At 46.0% G+C, this 18,834-nt stretch overlaps 1 protein-coding gene across 1 annotated transcript; it reads left to right on the top strand.

Moving 5' to 3' along the window:
* The first annotated feature begins 392 nt into the window (after positions 1-392).
* On the top strand, positions 393-18,772 carry GPRIN1 (G protein regulated inducer of neurite outgrowth 1). The gene is made up of 2 exons (XM_056811645.1): positions 393-721; positions 13,924-18,772. Exon 2 carries the CDS (start codon positions 13,973-13,975, stop codon positions 16,823-16,825), a length of 2,853 nt encoding a protein of 950 aa, XP_056667623.1. The 5' UTR covers positions 393-721; positions 13,924-13,972; the 3' UTR covers positions 16,826-18,772.
* Positions 18,773-18,834: the final 62 nt, after the last annotated feature.

The following is an 18,834-nucleotide window of genomic DNA, read 5'->3' as shown; positions in this document are numbered from 1 at the left end:
CTCATTCCCTACCCTCACCAGACTCAGTATCACAAAGTGCCTTCTTCCCCCATAGAAATCCCTAGTAGTAGGAAGTAGAGGTGGGGTGTCTTAAAAGGAAGTAGTATAACTATACAGTACAGATCCAAAATGCTGCTTCCCTTTCTCTCCTCTGAACTTAATGCCCTCCTTCAGAGAGTCACAGATATACTCCTCTCCTGCTCCCTCCCTTTCCTTGGTGTTCACTCTTCCCCCTCTCCTCTCTCCTGTTCTCTCTATACATCCCTTTTCCCTTCTGTCCGCCTCTCTCTCCCTCTCCATACTCTCTCTCTCTCTCTCTCTCTCTCTCTCTCTCTCTCTCTCTCTCTCTCTCTCTCTCTCTCTCTCTCTCTCTCTCTCTCTCTCTCCCTCTCGTTCTTTCCATTTCTCTCTCTCCCACCCCCCCCTTTCTGCTTCCCTCCCTCCTTTTTTTCCTCCCTCCCTCTACCAGTCTCTCCCGCGTCTCCCCCGTCTGTCCTGCTCGTCTCCGAGGCAGCGGCTCCCCCCGCGCATGCTCCATCGGAGGGCGCGGGCTGACAGCTGCGCTCGGCGCCAGCCGGGGCACCGGAGGAAGCAGCGCAGCGGCGACCGCGGGAGCGGGGCGCAGGGCACTGGGCACTGGGCACGGGTGAGACGGGCGCTGCTCCCGGACCTCAGTGGAGGCGGCCTGAGAAGGAGAAGGGGCTGCTCCAAGGGGGCACAGGTAACCCTATCCCAGCCCCTGCCCTAACTCACTCTGCAGCAACATCCCCCTAACCCATTTCTCCCTTTGCCCCCTCCCCTATCCGGGTCCCCTCACAGGCTTGACAGGTGGGCCGAACCAGAAAGGGGGGATGAGGGCTTTGCTTCTGACCCACCCAGGCCTCCAGTCTCAGTATCCCTCCCAGATTCAATTCTCCCCAGCTCAGTCTCTACCCCCACCCCCACCCCCGTCACATTCAGCCCCTCTCTCTCATGGCCGTAGTCTCAGGCTATTTCCCTCAGAGTCCGGTCTTCCCTAGTCCCCAGATCCGGTGGCCCGCTAACTCGCCTGCTAATTAGGGAAGGGTGGGAAGGCATGTGTCCGGGTTGAATCTTCGGTGCCCCCTCCCCCTGACAGTCTCAGTCTCCCCCCGCTCCACATTGAAAGTTGGGAGGGCCCTTGGTTCAGCACCAGCTGCCTGTCTTCGGATGATATACTGAAGGTGGGGGTAGAGAACCCATTTCTTCTCCTCCCCTTCTTCCCCCTCCCCACTCTTGATGTGTGGAGCTGGAGCTAGGGCCCTCGGCTAGAGATCTGTGCCATGTGCGTGCTCGTGTGCAGGCACGTATATGTGCTTGTGTTGTTGGACTTAGCTTTATGCGTTTTACACATGTGCGCACGTGTGTAAACTCGAGAGCTGCGGAAAAGGAGGGATTCCAAGGCCTGGGAGGGGGCAATCTTTGTGGATGCAGCCTTCCCAAGCTTCTTCCCAAACCTCTACCCTAAACCGGGGCTGCTTCCGCCCCAGAGCCCAGAGCATCGCAGCTCTCTTTGTCTCCCCCCACACCCACCCCAATCCAGTACCAGGGATGGCGCACACATGTGTGACAACTACCCCCTCCTCCCTCCCTCTTTGTTTTCCATGCACTTATCTCTGGGGAAGGGGTGCGTAGGAAAGGAGGGCAGGGGGCTGGTCCCAGCTTGTCAGAACCATAGGGGGTGGAGAGGGGAGGGAAATCTGCCCCTTCTCACTCCATCGACGACGGTTGGGGGTGGGGATTCATCTGTACACACACACCAGCTCTCGCTTTCCAATACTTACACTCATACACATTTCCACAGTTCTCATAGGTTTACACACATGCACACATAGCTGCATGCTATGGTACACACATTCTCAGCTACACTCACACTCACACTAACTCTTACATATCTCTCTAAGCAGGTGCTTTTTACATCCGTATGCCCACAGTTGGAGGCTCACATTCTCCTAAATACAAGCACAAGCACACAATTATTTAAAAAAAAAAACACAACATTCACAAACCCCATAAACAAACTCTCAATGAAGATGTTTCCAGTCTTAGCACTGACACGCAGGGTTATACACACATGCATGTATCCACAGATACATGTATCCACATGCACACATGAAACATGACTTCCACCCCTCTCATGCTGTCACTCACACTCACAATTACAAACATTGTGGCAATACCACTCATTTTCAGACATGTTTCTACCCCTCACATAGTGGTCATACAGTCACACACATCCATACATCCTTTCCTGTTCATGCTTCTGATCCTCATTTTGGTGTTCTTAGTTACACCATCACACACACACACACAGTCACACATGTGTTTCCACCCTTCATGCTGTCACACACTATCACACAGCCTATCTCTGCCTCCTCTCGATTTGGTATTCACAGAAGGCTAAAGATACCCATCAAACAGCCTATCACAGAAACCCATCTACCTCCTCATAGATGGTTAAATGCAATATTACATGCACACATACTATCCACAAACACTTTTACAGTATATTCCTGGCACAAGTACCCAGGCAGACATGTGCTTTCACATGCATTCGTCTACTCCTTGGGAGGCACAAAAGTTACACAAACCATAACAGGTACACACACACACACACACACACACACACACACATACACACACACATTAAGCTTCCCCTCATGTCCACCAGATATACTGTCTGCTGCACACTTGCTAGAGTTCTCTAGACTTTACATATGGGAGGCCACCGAGCTTTCTGAAAGAGGCTTCTGACCTTTGCTCTGAGCCAGTCCTAAAGGATCCCTAGGCACCATCCCTCATCTCCCACCTACTGGGGAGCCAAGAAAAACTCCAGAGCCCTACACTTGGACCTTTGTCACCAACAGAATTAGACGCCCAAGAGAGGGTAGGTTGTGGGGCTCCTATGACTGATGTGACTGGGAATCCAGCTAAATCTTCCTCTTTAGAGAGTGAGGTAGAGAAGGGGGGGTGTATAAAATATTAGAGGCAAAGGATAACTGTAATTGTAAGAGTTTACATTTCTATAATACTTTAAGATTTCTAGGATGTTTCTTCTGTGGTGCCTCAGAGAGGTCAGAAGTAGCAGTGTTAAACACATTTAAAGCTGAGGGTCCCTGAAGATAGTGATTAGCTAAAGGTCACCCAGCTGAGGAACAAAGAAAGCCCAAAGCTTCCTGGAGGCTAGTGGGTCAGCAAACCTTTTAGTAAATAGATCCCAAAGACTTCTCTTACAGCATCTTGATGTCAAACACTACTTTAACAGCACAGGATGGACAGAGATAGGTACTATATAATTATAAAGAAGCAGAACTAACAACCTGTTGAGCTACTGAGAATGGAAGAGTGGTAGAAGGGATGGGAATAGTAGGATTATAGATTTATAAGATCTTAGATCTGGAAAGGATTTCAAAGAACACAGAGGTCTCACACATACCTTTTTTTTTTTATCCCTACATTTTTTTCTTAGAATTGATGCTAAGTTTGGTTCTAAGGCAGAAGAGCAATAAGGGCTAAGCAATGGAGGTTTAGTGATTTGCTTGGGGTCATATACAAGAAGTGTCTGAGCCCAGATTTGAGCCCTGGTCCTCCTGAATTCAGGTCTGGCTCTCTATCTCCTGAGCCAGACTAGCTGCCCCCAACACATACCTCTACCATGACTCAGACAAGTGGTCATCCAGCCTCCCCTTAAGGGTCTATAATTTTGGAGGTGGCCCTCTACTTTGAGAGAAAACCCATTATTTTGAGAAAGCTCTAATTGTTTGGGATTTTTTCCCTCACATCAAGTCAAACTCTGCCTCTCTTCACTGTGTTTCTTTCATCTCCCCCTCTGGAGCTGGGCAGAATAAGTCTTATTCTTTTTCTGCATGAGAGCCTTTCAGAGAGAAGGCAGTTGTGGAACAATGGAAAGAAGGCTAAAATTGCAGTCAGAAGATACGGTTTTTGAATCTCATTACAATTGCTGTGTGACCTTTGGAAAATCCCTTCCCCAATTTTGGATCTCATCCATCAAATAAGGAGGTTGGACCTAGATGAGCACTAAGAGCCAACTAAATAGTACAGGGAATGGAGAGAATCAGGCCTAGGGTCAGGAAGACTCATTTTCCTGAGTTCAAATATAGATTCAGACACTTACTAGTTGTGTGACCCTGGGCAAGGCACTTAATCTTGTTGGTCTCAGTTTCCTTATCTGGAAAATGAACCGAAAAAGGAAATGCCAAACTACTCCAGTATCTTTGCCAAGAAAAACCCAAATGGGGTCATGAAAAGCGAGAGTCCACTGAGAAATGGCTGGACAGCAACAGCAACAACAAAAACAATAGGATCCATCCCACTCTAAATCTATTATTCTATCTAAATCATGACTTGGACAAAAATAAATTAGAAAATCATCAGGAGACTTAAAATCTTCATTTCCTTCAACCATTCTCTTACATGATAAGTCTTATCACACCACAGGTTTCTCAGCTTACTGCTTGTCATCCCTGGAATAAACCCCAGTTGTATGGGAACTATCATTGAGAGGATATTTGGTACTAGGGACTGAAGAAAGAAAGAAAGAAAGAAAGAAAGAAAGAAAGAAAGAAAGAAAGAAAGAAAGAAAGAAAGAAAGAAAGAAAGAAAGAAAGAAAGAAAGAAAGAAAGAAAGAAAGAAAGAAAGAAAGAAAGAAAGAAAGAAAGAAAGAAAGAAAGAAAGAAAGAAAGAAAGAAAGAGTAGAAACACAGAGGAGAAAAACAGGATAGATTTGTGCTAAAGACAGATGAAATTATATTTGAACTCCAAAAATCTTGTTTGGCTATATTTGTTCATATCATTTTGTTTTCTTCAGTTCAGTGACCATTTAATAAACACTACAATATGTAAAACTCCTATGCTAGACATTGGGGGAGGCATAAAGTTATTTAAGGCACAATAACCTTAATGGGTGGTCATCTAGATCTCTAATGATGAGGAACTCACTCCCTTCCAAGGCAGTAACTTGGGATTTTTGTCCTTATGTCAAACCTAAATTTGCCTATCTGCAACCTCCAGACGTTGCTTCTGGTTCGGTCCTCTGGAGCTAAGCAGAGCATATCAAATCCTTATTTCCCATGGAGCTCTTCAAATATTTGTAGACAGCTATTCCCTTCAAAATCTTCTTGTGTCCAAGCTGATCATACCTAGTTCATTCAGCTGATTTTTAGTGTCATGGATTTAAGACTCTCACCATTCTGATCACCCTCCTCTCCTCCTTAATAAAATGGGGACTATCATTTCCCTTGTTCTGGATATTAGGCTTCTGTTAATGCAACTTAAAAACTATAGTAACTTTTTTGACCACCATGTCATACTATTGATATATTGAGCTTTCAGTCCACTCAGACCTCACCCCTCCCCAGATCTTTTTCAGAACCAGCCTCCTATCATGTTCTACTCTGGTTCATTGGTATCTCCCAATGATAGAAATGCTATACTTGTCTAGTGTGAGAAGCAAGAGTAGATATATCACTAAATGGGCTCAATGATTGATCATATTGAATAGAAGTAACAATAGCCACCATCATTATAATAGCACTTTGAAATTTACAAAGCTGATTGAACCCATTACCTCATTTGATTGTCATCATTTCCTAGCTTTGTAACCCTGAGCCAATCACTTCCCCTTTTCTGGGCCTCAGTTTTCTCATCCATAAAATGAGAATTTTGCATTGCCTACTTCAAAAATTTTTGTGAGGAAAATTCTTCGTAAAACTTATATTGTTATATAAATCATTATTATACCTTAGGCCTGTGAGCAGTGCAAGGCAGAGATTATTGTTCCTATTTTATTGATGAGGGAAAAACCAATTCAGAGCAATGAGGTGACTTCCTGGGAGTCACACAAGAACTAAGTAACTGGACTAGGTTTCAAACTTAGGTTCTCTGAATGTGAGACTGATGTTCTTTCTATTATACCATACTTCTTTTACAACCAAACACTTCTTCACCTCTTCAAGTACCAGTTTCCTCATTTATAAAAGTAAGGGGCTAAATGAGATTATTTAGGGGCTAAATGAGATTATTTCTGAGGTTTAAGTCTAAATTTTATAATTTTGTGATATCCCTTCTTCAGTAAGTACAATGGGCTGCTGACCAGTGCTGAATTCAGATGGGTGTGAAGCATATAGGATAGGAAGGCTCTTCCTAGAGAACCTCATCCTTCCATAGACTTAGTGTAGAGCTGGGATCAAAGAGGTCCAGGATGATCTGGACACAGAAGCATAGGGACTTGCCCCAAATCATCTCATTGGCTATGGTCAAATTTGGAGCAAAGATCCAGACAGAATTTCCTAGAAGGTTAGAATTGAAATGGATTATAGAGATCATCTCATTTAATCCCTTTCTTTTGCAACTATTACAGCCTTTAGGCTGGGCTCCATCCTTTGAAATATATTCCTTGGGAGCTGAAGAATTCAAGTGATTCTTTTGGAGTAGAAAGAAAAAGGGAAGTCAGGACACTGGAGAAGAATTGGATTCTTTTTTGTCCATGGATGGTCAGGCTTCTAAAACTTCATTGGTTGAATCACATAGCCCTCACTGAATAATCTCTAGACAGTAAACCAATGTGGTCAAGGATAGAAAGAGATATTCTTGGAGTCAGGAAGACCTGTGTTCAAATACCAACTCTGACATGCAGGGTCAAGTTCTAGATTGAGTGTTATGACCTGTGCTATGGTCTTGTGGTAATTTCCATTTATTTCTTACCAGGTAACTTTAGAAAAGTTTCTTCCCCTCTCTGGGCCCCATCTTTGAAGTGGGGGGGGAGGAGCAAACTCCATAATCCCTAAAGTCTTTTCCAACTCTGATTTCATAAACCTCTGTATTATAATAAAATGAAATCAAAGTTCTTGACATAAGAAATTTTGGCTTCAAAACTAGCTGTGTAAACCTGGACAAGTCATTGAACCACTGATGCTCAGTTTCCTCCTCTGTAAAATGGGGATAATAATACTTGTACCCTTCCTTATAGAGGGGCAACTAGTCTGGCTCTCAATCCACTGAGCCACCATAACCATTGATTCTTAAAGGCCAAGTGGAGCACAAATTCTGACAGGCCCCACCAAGATGGAAAGACGTCAGCACTAATAGTACGTCCGTTGTCTAAAGACTAACCTAGTTTAGTTCGAAATGGGCTATCATCAGTTTATCTGCATGGTGATTTTTTTTTGTCACAGTGACTCTGAAAAACCATCAAAGCCATGAGGAGGTTACAATCTATATTGGGAAGGAAATACCACAAGTCCTTGAAAGGTTGATATGTTTGCAAACTTTAAAGCACTATATATGTGGATTATTATAATATAAGCTATAATAATGTGCTATCTTCCTTCTAGGTCTGACATTTTATGTTCAAAGCTCTCTTCCAGCTCTAGAATTGTGTCCTAAGGTCCATTCAGCTCAGTCACCCTCTATTCTATTTTCTAAGGTCCTTCTCTCTGATTTGCTCTCCCCCAATCCCCCTTCAAAGATGTCCCCAGAGAGGGGACAGAAGTTACCTGGTAGGAAATAAATGGAGATAACCACATGATCAGTCATTCAGTACTATTAAGCACTATGTGAAGGCAATATGTTAGACATAAAAGATAGAAAGGAAACAGTAAAACATTTCATGTTTTTAACATTCCTTCCAAACCTGGCATTCTTTAATCTAAATTCTAAGGTTCTTCCCAACCGTGAAATTCTGTGTCTAGAGTCCAAGACTCCTTCCAACTCTGATATTCCATGTTTTCAGTTCTCTCTCAACTCCATTATTCTGTAATTCTAATTCACAAGCCATTGATGAACAGGGAGAATTCCTCAAGATTCCCTCTGCCTTTTTATGGCCGGAGATAGACATCCTGTCTGTTCCAAAGCCTGTCAACAACAATTACAGAACCTGCTGGGTCATATGTCCATTTCTATATGACTGGATTCATTTCATTTCCTGGATCCAGCCATTTTTAATACCCTAAAAATTTTTCACCCTTTCTTTGAGCAATGAGCACCACCCAATCCCTGAGAGAGGTGTCCATCTCTCTCTCTCTCCCTCTCTCTGGAGCTCTCTCTGGAGCTCTCTCTCTGGAGCTCTCTCTCTCTCTCTCTCTCTCTGGAGCTCTCTGTCTCTCTTACACACACACCACACACACACACACACACACACACACTTACACATACACATACACACTTGCATGCATACAGACATAAAATATGAGCTCATGAGTCCTTGTGTGTCTTGGGAGGGATTTTATTTATAGGTATTTTTTGAGCAGCTATGTGTTGGTCATCTGAGGACCATCTTAGCTAATCATGGATGTGCTCATCCACAAAGGGGATGAATTATTTTTGGCCACAACAACTCATGTAAGCATCTCCTCAGGCATGCAGGAGATACAATATGTATCGGTGAAAGGAATGGCCACATCAAAGGCATTGTAGGTTTTTGAAGTTATTCATAAAGGCAGAAGGAGGTGTCATAGAAGGAGTATTAAACTGCACTGTACGCTCCAGTTCCACTTCTGACAATTACTAGCCATGTGACCCTGGTCAGGCCACTTGATTTCTGAGCCTCAGTTTTCTCACCTGTAGAATTGGAATATAATATTTACACTACCTACTTCATTCACCACTAGCGAGGAAAGTGCTTTGTAAACTGTAAAGGACTATAGACAGTGGACTTGTTATTCAGATTGGGTCAATAATAATTTGTGAAATATCAATTATTTTCAAGAGTAGAATATTTATTATAAGTTACCAGGTGCCAGTAGGAGACTCAAAGTACTAGAAACTGAAGATATGAAAACGAAAATGAGCTGTACCTGTCCTTGAGAAACTTACATTCTATTTGGGGAACAGAAAATGTTCACAAGTAAAAAAATACAATGAATATACACAGTAATACAAAGTAAAGGGGGTAGAGAAAGAGAAGCAAGGCGGGAAAGCAAAATAGAGACAGTGACAGAGACAGAGAGACACACAGAGAGAGAGTACTAAGAAATGGGGAGGATCAGGAAATGTGTGAAGGATGTAGAAAGTGGTGGCTGAGCCAGGCTTTGTAAAAAACTAGGAATTCTGCCAGGCAGAGGTGAAGGGGTGCAGATTTGGAGGATCATGTGGTCCAGGGAACAGAGGAGGGAGATTGTAGGTCATGTCTGGAGAACAGCAAGCAAGCTAGTTTGACTGGAACAGAAAGTGTGTGAAGGGGAATAATATGAAATAAAATGGGACAGGTGGGTGAAAATCACACTTTGGTTGGGGGAGTGCTATAAAATGCTAGGATTAGAATTTGACAGAGGAAATAAGAACTGCTGAAGATTTTTGAGGATAGAAATCAATGCTTTAGGAATATCAATTGACTGTAGTAGGGGACCAGATTGAAGAAGGGAAAGACTGGAGGCAGGGAGACAAATTATTATTGGAGCAAGAATAAATTAAAAAATAAAATTAAAAGAAACAAAGCTTCTTTTTATTCAAATCCTTACTTTCCATCTTAGAATCAATACTAAATATCAATTCCAAAGCAGAAGAGTGTTTCCATCTTAGAATCAATACTGTGGGGGGCAGCTGGGTAGTTCAGTGGATTGGGAGCCAGACCTAGAGACAGGAGGTCCTGGGTTCAAATCTGACCTCAGACACTTCCCAGCTGTGTGACCCTGGGCAAGTTACTTAACCCCCATTGCCTAGTCCTTACCACTCTTCTTCCTTGGAACCAATACCCAGTATTGATTCTAAAATGGAACCTAAGATTAAAAAAAACAAACCTCAATCTGGGGCATACAGATCTGGAATTGGGAGGAAAAGGTTCAAATGTGGCCTCAGACACTTCCTAGCTGTGTGACCCTGGACAAGTCACTTAACCCCCATTGCCTACCCCTTACCACTCTTCTGCCTTAGACCCAATACACAATATTTATTCTAAGGTGGAAAGTAAAGGCTTAAAAAAATCAATCACTTAATCAATGAGCATTTGCTAAGGAAGGGTCTACTCTGTGTCCTGTCTTCCAGGATCTTGTATTCTGTTGTAAAAGGAAAATGTGCATTAATAAACATGTATAATGAATAATATGGTAAAGGGCAGTAACATCTAGGAGCAGCAAAGGAGGCTTCATGGGAGTGGGTGGGGAGGAACTTGAGAGGGTTTTTTCTTTTTTTTCTTGTTTTTTTTTAAACCATTACCTTCTATCTTTTAAATAATACTGTTTATAGGTTCCAAGGCAGAAGAGTAATAAAGGTTAGATGATGGGGGTTTAGTGACTTGCCCAGGGTCACACAGCTAGGAAGTATCTGTGGAGGCTAGATTTGAACCCAGGACCTCACATCTCTAGGCCTGACTCTCAATGCAATGAGCCAGCTGGCTGCCCCCTGAGTTTCAAAGAAAGTGAAAGATTTTAGAGCTGAAGGTGAAGGAGGGAAGGTGTTGAATTGGGGATTAAACAATGCAAAGACTGGTTAGACAAGAGATGGAGTGTCATCTTGGACAAACCAGAAGGCCAATTTCTCTGAACCTTACAATGTTGGGAGAGGGATCATGTTTAAAGAAGCTGGAAAGATTGGGTGAGCCAAGTTGTGAAGGTCTTTAAAGGCCAAACAGAGGAGTTTATATTTGATCACAGAAGCAATAGGGAGCCATTGAAGTTTATTGAATAGAGGAGTGACAGTCAGCCCTGCCAAGTGATACGACACAAGGGATCATTTAGCAGAGGATGTGATCACTTACTGCTTCATTAACCGCATTAGAGCTCATAGACTGATGACAGAGACAAGATTCATCCCCTCGCAACTCACAGCGTGTCGGCTCAAAATATCTGAGCAAGAGAAGGTCATGCGTGGCTCATGCTTGGGACACCCCATCCCTTACAGCTCTGCATCGCCTCTTGTGCTCCATCTGATCCTTCCGAGGCATGTGTTGCCTTCAGGAAACGTTTAGGATTATAGGATGTAGGGAGGGATCATCTAGTCCCAAGACAGTAAGTATAGCTTTGAGAAGGGCTTTGTGCCAGGGCACCAACATTTAGTGGGTGCTGACAACCCTCCCAGCTTCAAAGGGAGAAATAACCGAGCTTAGAACCTAGTTAAAAATAATAATTAAAATAGGAAGCTGACAGATAGTGCTTGCTTCCCCAGGCCCTCGTCCTGCCCCCTCCTCTTGCCTTCTCACCCAGCCATGGCTGACCTCAGCTGTCTGTCCCCCCACCCCATCCCCACAGAGCCTAATGCCCTGAAGCATGAGTTCTCTTTCTTCCTCTTTCCCCACAAATTAATTGGACTTAAAAGTTTATATGAAGAGCAGCAGCTAGGTAGCACAGCGGATAGAGCATCAGTCTTGGAATCGAGAGGACCTGAGTTCTAATGTAGCCTCAGACACTTCTTAGCTGTGTGACCCTGGGTAAGTCACTTAACCCCCATTGCCTAACTTTACCACTCTTCTGCCTTAGAATTGATAGGTCAGAAGGTGAGGGCTATTTTTTTTTCTAAGTTTACACGAAAGCAACTTTCTCACACCTTGCCCCCAAGTTACTAGAATTGTTTATTAGGGCTTCAACTAGTCCAGTCTTCTCTTTTTTTTTTCTTTAAAATTCTTACCTTCTGTCTTGGAATCAATACTGTATACTGGGTCCAAGACAGAATTGTAGTAAGGGCTAAGCAATGGGGGTTAAGTGACTTGCCCAGGGTCACACAGCTAGGAAATGTCTGAGGCTGCATTTGGAATTCTTCTTTTGTTTTTTTCACCTTACAATACTGTGTATTGGTTCCAGGACAGAAGAGTGCTAAGAGCTAGGCAATGTGATTTAAGTGACTTGCCCGAGTAACACAGTTAGGAAGTATCTGAAGTCAAATTTGAACCCAGGACTTCCTGTCCCTCAGTCTGGCTTTCAATCCCCTGAGCCACCCAGCTGCCCCCTCATTTTTTTAAACCCTTACCTTCCATCTTAGAATCCATACTGTGTATTGGTTCCAAAGCAGAAGAGCAGTAAGGGTGAGGCAATGGGGGTCAAGTGACTTGCCCAGGGTCACACAGCTGGGAAGTGTCTGAGGCCAAATTTGAACCCAGGACCTCCCATCTCTGGGCCTGACTCTCAATCCCCTGAGCCACCCAGCGGCCCCCTCATTTTTTTAAACCCTTACCTTCCATCTTAGAATCAATATTGAGTATTGGTTGTAAGGCAGAAGAGTGGTACGGACTAGGCAATGGGGGTCAAGTGACTTGCCCAGGGTCACACAGCTGGGAAGTGTCTGAGGCTGGATTTGAACTCTGTATCTATAGTATCTATATAGGATACAAGGAGGCAGCCTTACTGTACGTGGCTAGAAAGCGGGCCTTGGAGCCGGGAAGACCCGTGTTGGAGTCATTCTTCTGAAGCATACAGGCTGTGTGCCCCTGGAAAGTCACTGGAGCTCTCAGGGCTCTCTAGAAAACTGAAGACCGCAGGTTGCTGGGAAGGGTTTCATGTGGAAGTGTCCTATCCTAATGAAATCCACATCTGTTCCACGTCCATAGCCACTAAGCAAGGGACAGAACGCTGACCTCAGGGGGCCCACAACGGACTGCTCGTGGGATCTCGGACACCGCCTCTCCCTTCTTTTTGGCACTCGTTCATTGAGAAGGCTGGAGTCATGTTTTCAAACATACAAGTGTAGCTCTCAACATGTTGATTCAAGTTCATGGACCCCAAGTTAAGAACTCCTGCTCTAGGCAATCGCTGAGATTCTTTGCCATTCAAAGTCCTGTGGTTCTACAATTTATAGATTATAGATTTATAGAATGGGAGTCACAATACTTTTTATGGGTAGCCAGGGGGGGGCATAGTGGACAGAGCATGAGCCTGGCTTCCTGAGATCAAATCTGGCCTCAGACTCTTCCTAGCATGTTTGCCTCAGTTTCCTCATCTGTAAAATGAGTTGGAGAAGGAAATGGAAAAACCACTCCATTATCTTTGCCCAAAAAACTCCAAATGGAGTCACAAAGGGTCAGAACAACTGGAACAAAAACATACTTTTAAACTACCTTCCTGGGCAGCTGGGTAGCTTAGTAGATTGAGAGCCAGGCCCAAAGATGGGAGGTCCTGGGTTCAAATCTGGCCTCAGACACTTCCTAGTTGTGTGACCCTGGGCAAGTCACTTGACCCCCATTGCCTAGCCCTTACCACTCTTCTGCCTTGGAGCCAATACACAGTATTCACTCCAAGATGGAAGGTAAGGGTGAGGAAAAAAATCTACCTTCCTCAGAGAATTCATAAGAGGGTCAATGAGATAATATTTAGAAAGTATTGTAGAAGTGTAACCTTGGGGGCTGCTAGGTGGCTCAGTGGATTGAGAGCCAGGCCTAGAGACAAAAGGTTCTTAACCACCATTGCCTAGGTGTTCCCTCTCTTCTGCCTTGGAACCAATATACAGTATTGATTCTAAGTTGAAAGGTAAGGGTTTTTTTTTTTAAAGAGATGTGACTAGTTACTATAGCTAATATAGCAGGCCAGATTTAAGTCAATAGCCAGCATCTATTGTATGCCAGGCACTGGGCTAAGCTCTTTACAAATATTATCTTATTTGATCTCCACAACAACCCTGAGAATTATTATGCCCATTTAACAGCTCAAAAAACAGAGGCAAACAAGGTTAAGTGACTTGCCCAAGGTCACATAGCCAATAAATGTCTGAAGCTGGATTTGAATTCAGGTCTTCCTGACTCTGGGTCTAGCACTCTAATTGCCATTATTTTATATTGAAGAGACAAATTAAATGATAGGGGATTGAGTTAGATGGGAGGTCAGAAAAGGAATAGATTCATGTGGGCCAGAGAGGATGGGAAGGCTTTAAGGAGGAGGTAGACCTTGAAGAGGAAGGTAGGATTTGAATGATTCTTTTACTACTGAGAGTACTATGTCTGAATAGCCTCCTCTGCCCTGTTTCAGAACCACTGGACAGCTGTTGGATAGACTATGGCCAAGAGCTTATGGGAAAATGGGCAGCACTAAAGAAACAGCCAGCCTGCAGTTGTTGCATCAAGAACCTGGGCCCCATCTGCCACAGGTAGCTCAGTCTGCCCCTCTCTGTGATCAGGCTAGGAGCTGCCAAACTGTGGACCTGGCCATGAGGAACTGCTGTGTGAGTGAATTGGGCCTCCCCAGTGAAGCAGCTAGCTCTGAGCTCCGAAGTCAGCCCAAGAACGAGCCCTCAGAGGTGAGTCTGGGACCTAGCTCCTCCATTGATCCTGCAGAATTGACATCTGGACCAGAGAAACAATTACCACTGAATCCAAAAGAACTGGATCCTAGTGGAAGCTCCTTGGTTTGCTCCTCTGATTCCAAGTGCTCCAGTTCCAATCCTTCCTGGGCCACCAGGGAAAAGGAGGAGCCAGGGAAAGAGGCCACATCAGGACCACCAGCAGGGTCCTCCCAAGAAGAGGCTAAAACAGAGACTTCAAGTCTGCTGTCAGCTTCAATCTCAGGGAAGCCAGATCCTGTGTCCTGTGAGAAAAAGGATCCCTCATCCTTGGGGAAAATAGATTCTGTGACTATGAAGAACATGGACCCCACATCCTCGGGGAAAAAAGATTCCATTTCTATGGGGATAAAGGATTCCTTGTCCTCAGAAAGATCAGACCCTGCATCCTTGAAGGATGGTCCTGTGTCATTGCAGAAAGGAGATCCTGTATCCTCAGGGAAAGTGGATCTCTTAACCCAAGAGAAAGCAAATCCTAATGCCATAGGAAGGATGGATCTCATTTCTTTAGGGAAAGCAAATCCTTCATGCTCAGAGAAGGCAAACTCCATAACTTCTGGGAAAACAGATACCCCCTTACTAGGGAAAGTAGATTCTCTGCCCTTGGGGAAGGAAGATGCCACTGCTTTAGGAAAGACAGATTCTTTGTCTTCAGGGAAAGTAGATTCCGTGGTCTCAGGGAAGACAAACTCCACAACCATGGTGAAAGAGGACCCTGGGCCTTTGGAGAAGGAAAATATCATTGCCTCAGAAAAGGCAGATCCCATGCCTGCAGGGAAGATCCACCCTATGTCTTTAGGGAAGGCAGATTCCACATCTCTGGGAAAAGTGGAGCCTATGTCTTTAGACAAGGCAGATCCTATGTCCTCTGGGGAGGTGGATCTCACATCCTTAGAAAAGGTTGATCTAGTGTCCTTGGGAAAGGCAGCTTCCATTTCTCCAGAGAAAGTGGATTCTGGACCTTTGAGAAATGTGGACCCCATCTCCTCGGGAAAAGCAGATCCTGCTTTCTCACAGAAAATAAAACCTATTCCCTCAGGAAAGGTAGAACCTGTGCTCTCAGGGAAGACAGATTCCACACCTTTGGGAAAGACAGATCCCATGTCCTTGAGAAAGGAAGATCCCATGTTTTTAGGGAAAGCAGATTCTGTCCCCTTGGGGAAGGTGGATCATATTCCCTTAGACAAGGTGGAACCCATGTCCTTGGGGAAGACAAATTCTGGCTCCTTAGGAGAAGTGAATCTTGTTCCCTCAGACAAGATAGATCCCATGTCCTTGGAGAAGAAAGACCCAGTATCTTCAGGGAAAACAGATTCTAGGGTCTTGGAAAAGATAATTCCTATACCCTTGGAGAAGGAAGAAAGAACATCCTCAAGGAAGGGAGACTCTATGTCTTCAGAGAAAATGGATCCTCTGTCCTTGAAGAAGATAGATCCCAGCTCTTTGGAGAAGGTAAATCCCATGTCTATGGTGGATCTGGATGCTATGTCTTTGGGAAAAACAGATCCCATATCCTCTAAGAAGTCTCCAGCCTCAAGAGAACTTCTCCCAGAAAATTCCAATTGGAGTCCAGCTTACCCTAAACCCAAGGCAATGCCTTCCTCTGACTCCCAGCAGTTGAACAAAGAAACGGCTATTTGTGGAGGACCCCAGGACACCCAGCCTGACTTCAGCCATAAGGCAACAGCAGTTCTCACCACTGGGGCTGAGACCCCCTCAGTGAAGGTCCCTGAGACGCAAGCAACCACAGAGAAATCTCAAAAAACTGTGTCTGTGTCCCCAAGTCAGGGATGGCCATCAGGGCACTCTCCAAAATCAGCCCTGCAGAAGATGAGCTCAGCTGAGCCAGCCACGGCCAGAGCAGAGGAAATCTCACTGACCCGAGAGGAGATCCAGGAGCTTCCTGAAGCCCCACAGAAAGGAGTGGGCCCAACCCCAGCCAGGGAAGTCAGGACTAGGGATAATTTCACCAAGGTACCATCCTGGGATGTGAGCACTCCACAGCAGGACGCTGGCACCCAGGCAGATACACGTGCTGTCTGTGTGTCCGTGGCAGTGAGCCCCATGACTCCCCAGGATGGCTCAGGCCCCATGACCTTCAGTTTCCAGCCCACTGCCCGGAATGTTCCAGCTTCCCGGAGTCCCGGCCCACTGCTATCTAAGAAGGATGTGGAAATGCAGGTGTCCATGGGTGTGGAGACCCGGTCGGTAGCCACTGGCCCCATGACCCCAGTGACCATGTCTCCCCAAGCCTCCTACCCAGAAGTGCAGGTGCGAGCAGCTGAGGAAGCTCCTGAGCCTGTGCGGGAGGTCAGCTGGGATGAAAAGGGCATGACATGGGAGGTGTATGGGGCTTCCATGGAGGTAGAGGTGCTAGGCATGGCCATCCAGAAGCATTTGGAAAAGCAGATCGAAGAGCATGGGCGACAAGGCGGGCCATCTGGGCCACAGCTCCCTAACACCCGGGCTGGCTCTCTCAGAGGTGGCCCCCGCCCTGGTGAAGCTAAGCGTCCCCCCAGCTTGTTCAGGGCCCTGTTGCAGAGTATGCGGAGGCCCCGGTGCTGTTCCCGGGCTGGCCCCACAGCCGAGTGAGCCACCCTTCACCCTACCCTGGCCCTGGGTCCTCCCCACTCCTTTTTATAAATCTACACCAGTGTCTTGTGGTTTCTCAGGCAACACCTCACCTCCCACACCCCGGTCCCCCACTCTCGCCTCCTGCCGAAGCCTCTGAAGAGTGAATCACTCTCTTTTACAGAACCATGCTGGGGGTCAGAGGCAGTCTGATCCCAAAGCACCCAGGGGAGGTCCTCTGGCCAGCCTGTAGTCACCCCTGCCCACTGTGCCTGGCTTCCCCCTTCCTCCCCCATGCCTTCAGTCCTGGAGGAATGGGTTCACCAAGGAACTAAACATGGGCCAGGGGCCACTGGGAATCTGCTCAGCCCGACTCCCAGCCTGGGCCCCAGGTGTCCTCCCCACTGCCCTTTTGAAGGCGCAAGCCCCAGCACCTGCACCCGGTTGTGTCTCTGATGCCAAGGTTCTCCTCTCCCCATCTCCCCCCAACCTCAGGCCCCAGAGGTAGAGAGTGGTCTTCTGGATCCTGGGCTGCCCCCTCCCCACACCTCCTTGACTGAGCCCCTGAGGTAGGGAGGGGAGAAGGGACCATAAAACCCTGATCATAGTGGACTTTATTCCCGTGTACTCTAAAGTTGGCAAAGTGTTTTACATCTGTTGTCTCTCTTGGTCCTCACAATGGCTCTGTGAGGTAGGGGAGACGGCAGGTATTATCAATTCCATTTTACACATGAGGAAACAGGCTCAGAGAGCTAAGTAACTTGCCCTCAGTCTCTTAGGTAGGAAGCGTCAGAGGCAGGATATGAATGCAGGTCTCCCCTGATTCTAAACCCAGTGCCACACTGCCTCTCCTACAGGGCCCTAGATAGGGTGATGCATGAGAAATAGGGACCATTTGGTAGCAAGGTCTGTATGCATGTGGGGCCCTGCTGTAAGACCTTAAGTGAGAATGGAAGTTCTCATGTGTGTGAGGCTCTCTGCATGTGTAAGACCCCAAGTGCACTGCCTTAAAGCTACCAGTATTTCTCAAATGGCCAGAGGGTCCCCATTCCTGAACCTCTCAGCAGCCAGGCCAGCTGTGGCTTATTCAAGGGAAGGGGTGTAGACGCTGATGGCAGGCCCCCTGAAGGAGCAAGTAAGGGCCTGGAATGGCCCCTTACCTCTTCTTGGTCTATGCCACAAAGGTTGGGCTGGGGTCACCAGATGTTTCTTCTGACCTTCATCACTTCCTGATTAGAGAGACAGAGAAACACCCCAAGCCTTTTCCTGATTCCCCCAATCATAATTTATTCCCAAATGCCTAGGGCATCTAAAGGGAGCTGCTATTAAGACAGCCCAGTCCTCCCCCCAAACAATTGCTGTGCCTAAGGCACCTGAGGAGTCCCCCAGACCATGTCAGGGCTCCTAGATAGTCAGGGGTTCACAGATGGGTGCCAGGGCTTATAAACTGTGTAGGAGGTCACAGACAGTGAACACAGACATGTTACAGGCTTATAAAGCATCATAGATCAATTATGAGCTTTTCAACAGTCTGGAGCTACAAATAGATTGGGGCTCACAGGCAGGAAAGGGTTCATGGATCAGGGAGCGACAGACTGTTCAAAGCTCACAGTGTGAGATGACAAATTGGTTATGGAATACACTGGTGAGGGTTCAAATCCTGACAGGCTGAGGGAGATTACAGATAAAATCCCTAAGCCCTGAGCCAAGGCAGCTATCCCTTTAAAGGCATCCTATACCCCCTCGACAAAACTGCTCCCTGCCCTGGGTTCTCCTGCTTCTCTCCTTTCTTCTGCTTGTCATCTCCTGTCTCCTGGGTGTGGTGTGAGCTCACCCTACCATTTGTAGTGACCAAACCGTAACTCCTCATTCCAGTGCCTGACAACTGTCCTACCCCAACTCCCCCTGCCCATTGTTTCGGGGTACAATTTGTCAACCTGTACATTGGTAATAAAATATTTCCCCAAACCTGAGGCCTGATTGATTGAATTGGAGGTGGTGGTGAAGGGGAAGAGGGAGGAAGAGAAAGC

Source organism: Monodelphis domestica, chromosome 1 (genome assembly GCF_027887165.1).
Source record: "Monodelphis domestica isolate mMonDom1 chromosome 1, mMonDom1.pri, whole genome shotgun sequence".
In the NCBI taxonomy this organism is placed as follows: Eukaryota; Metazoa; Chordata; class Mammalia; order Didelphimorphia; family Didelphidae; genus Monodelphis; species Monodelphis domestica.
This window is presented reverse-complemented; position numbering and strand designations above follow the sequence as displayed.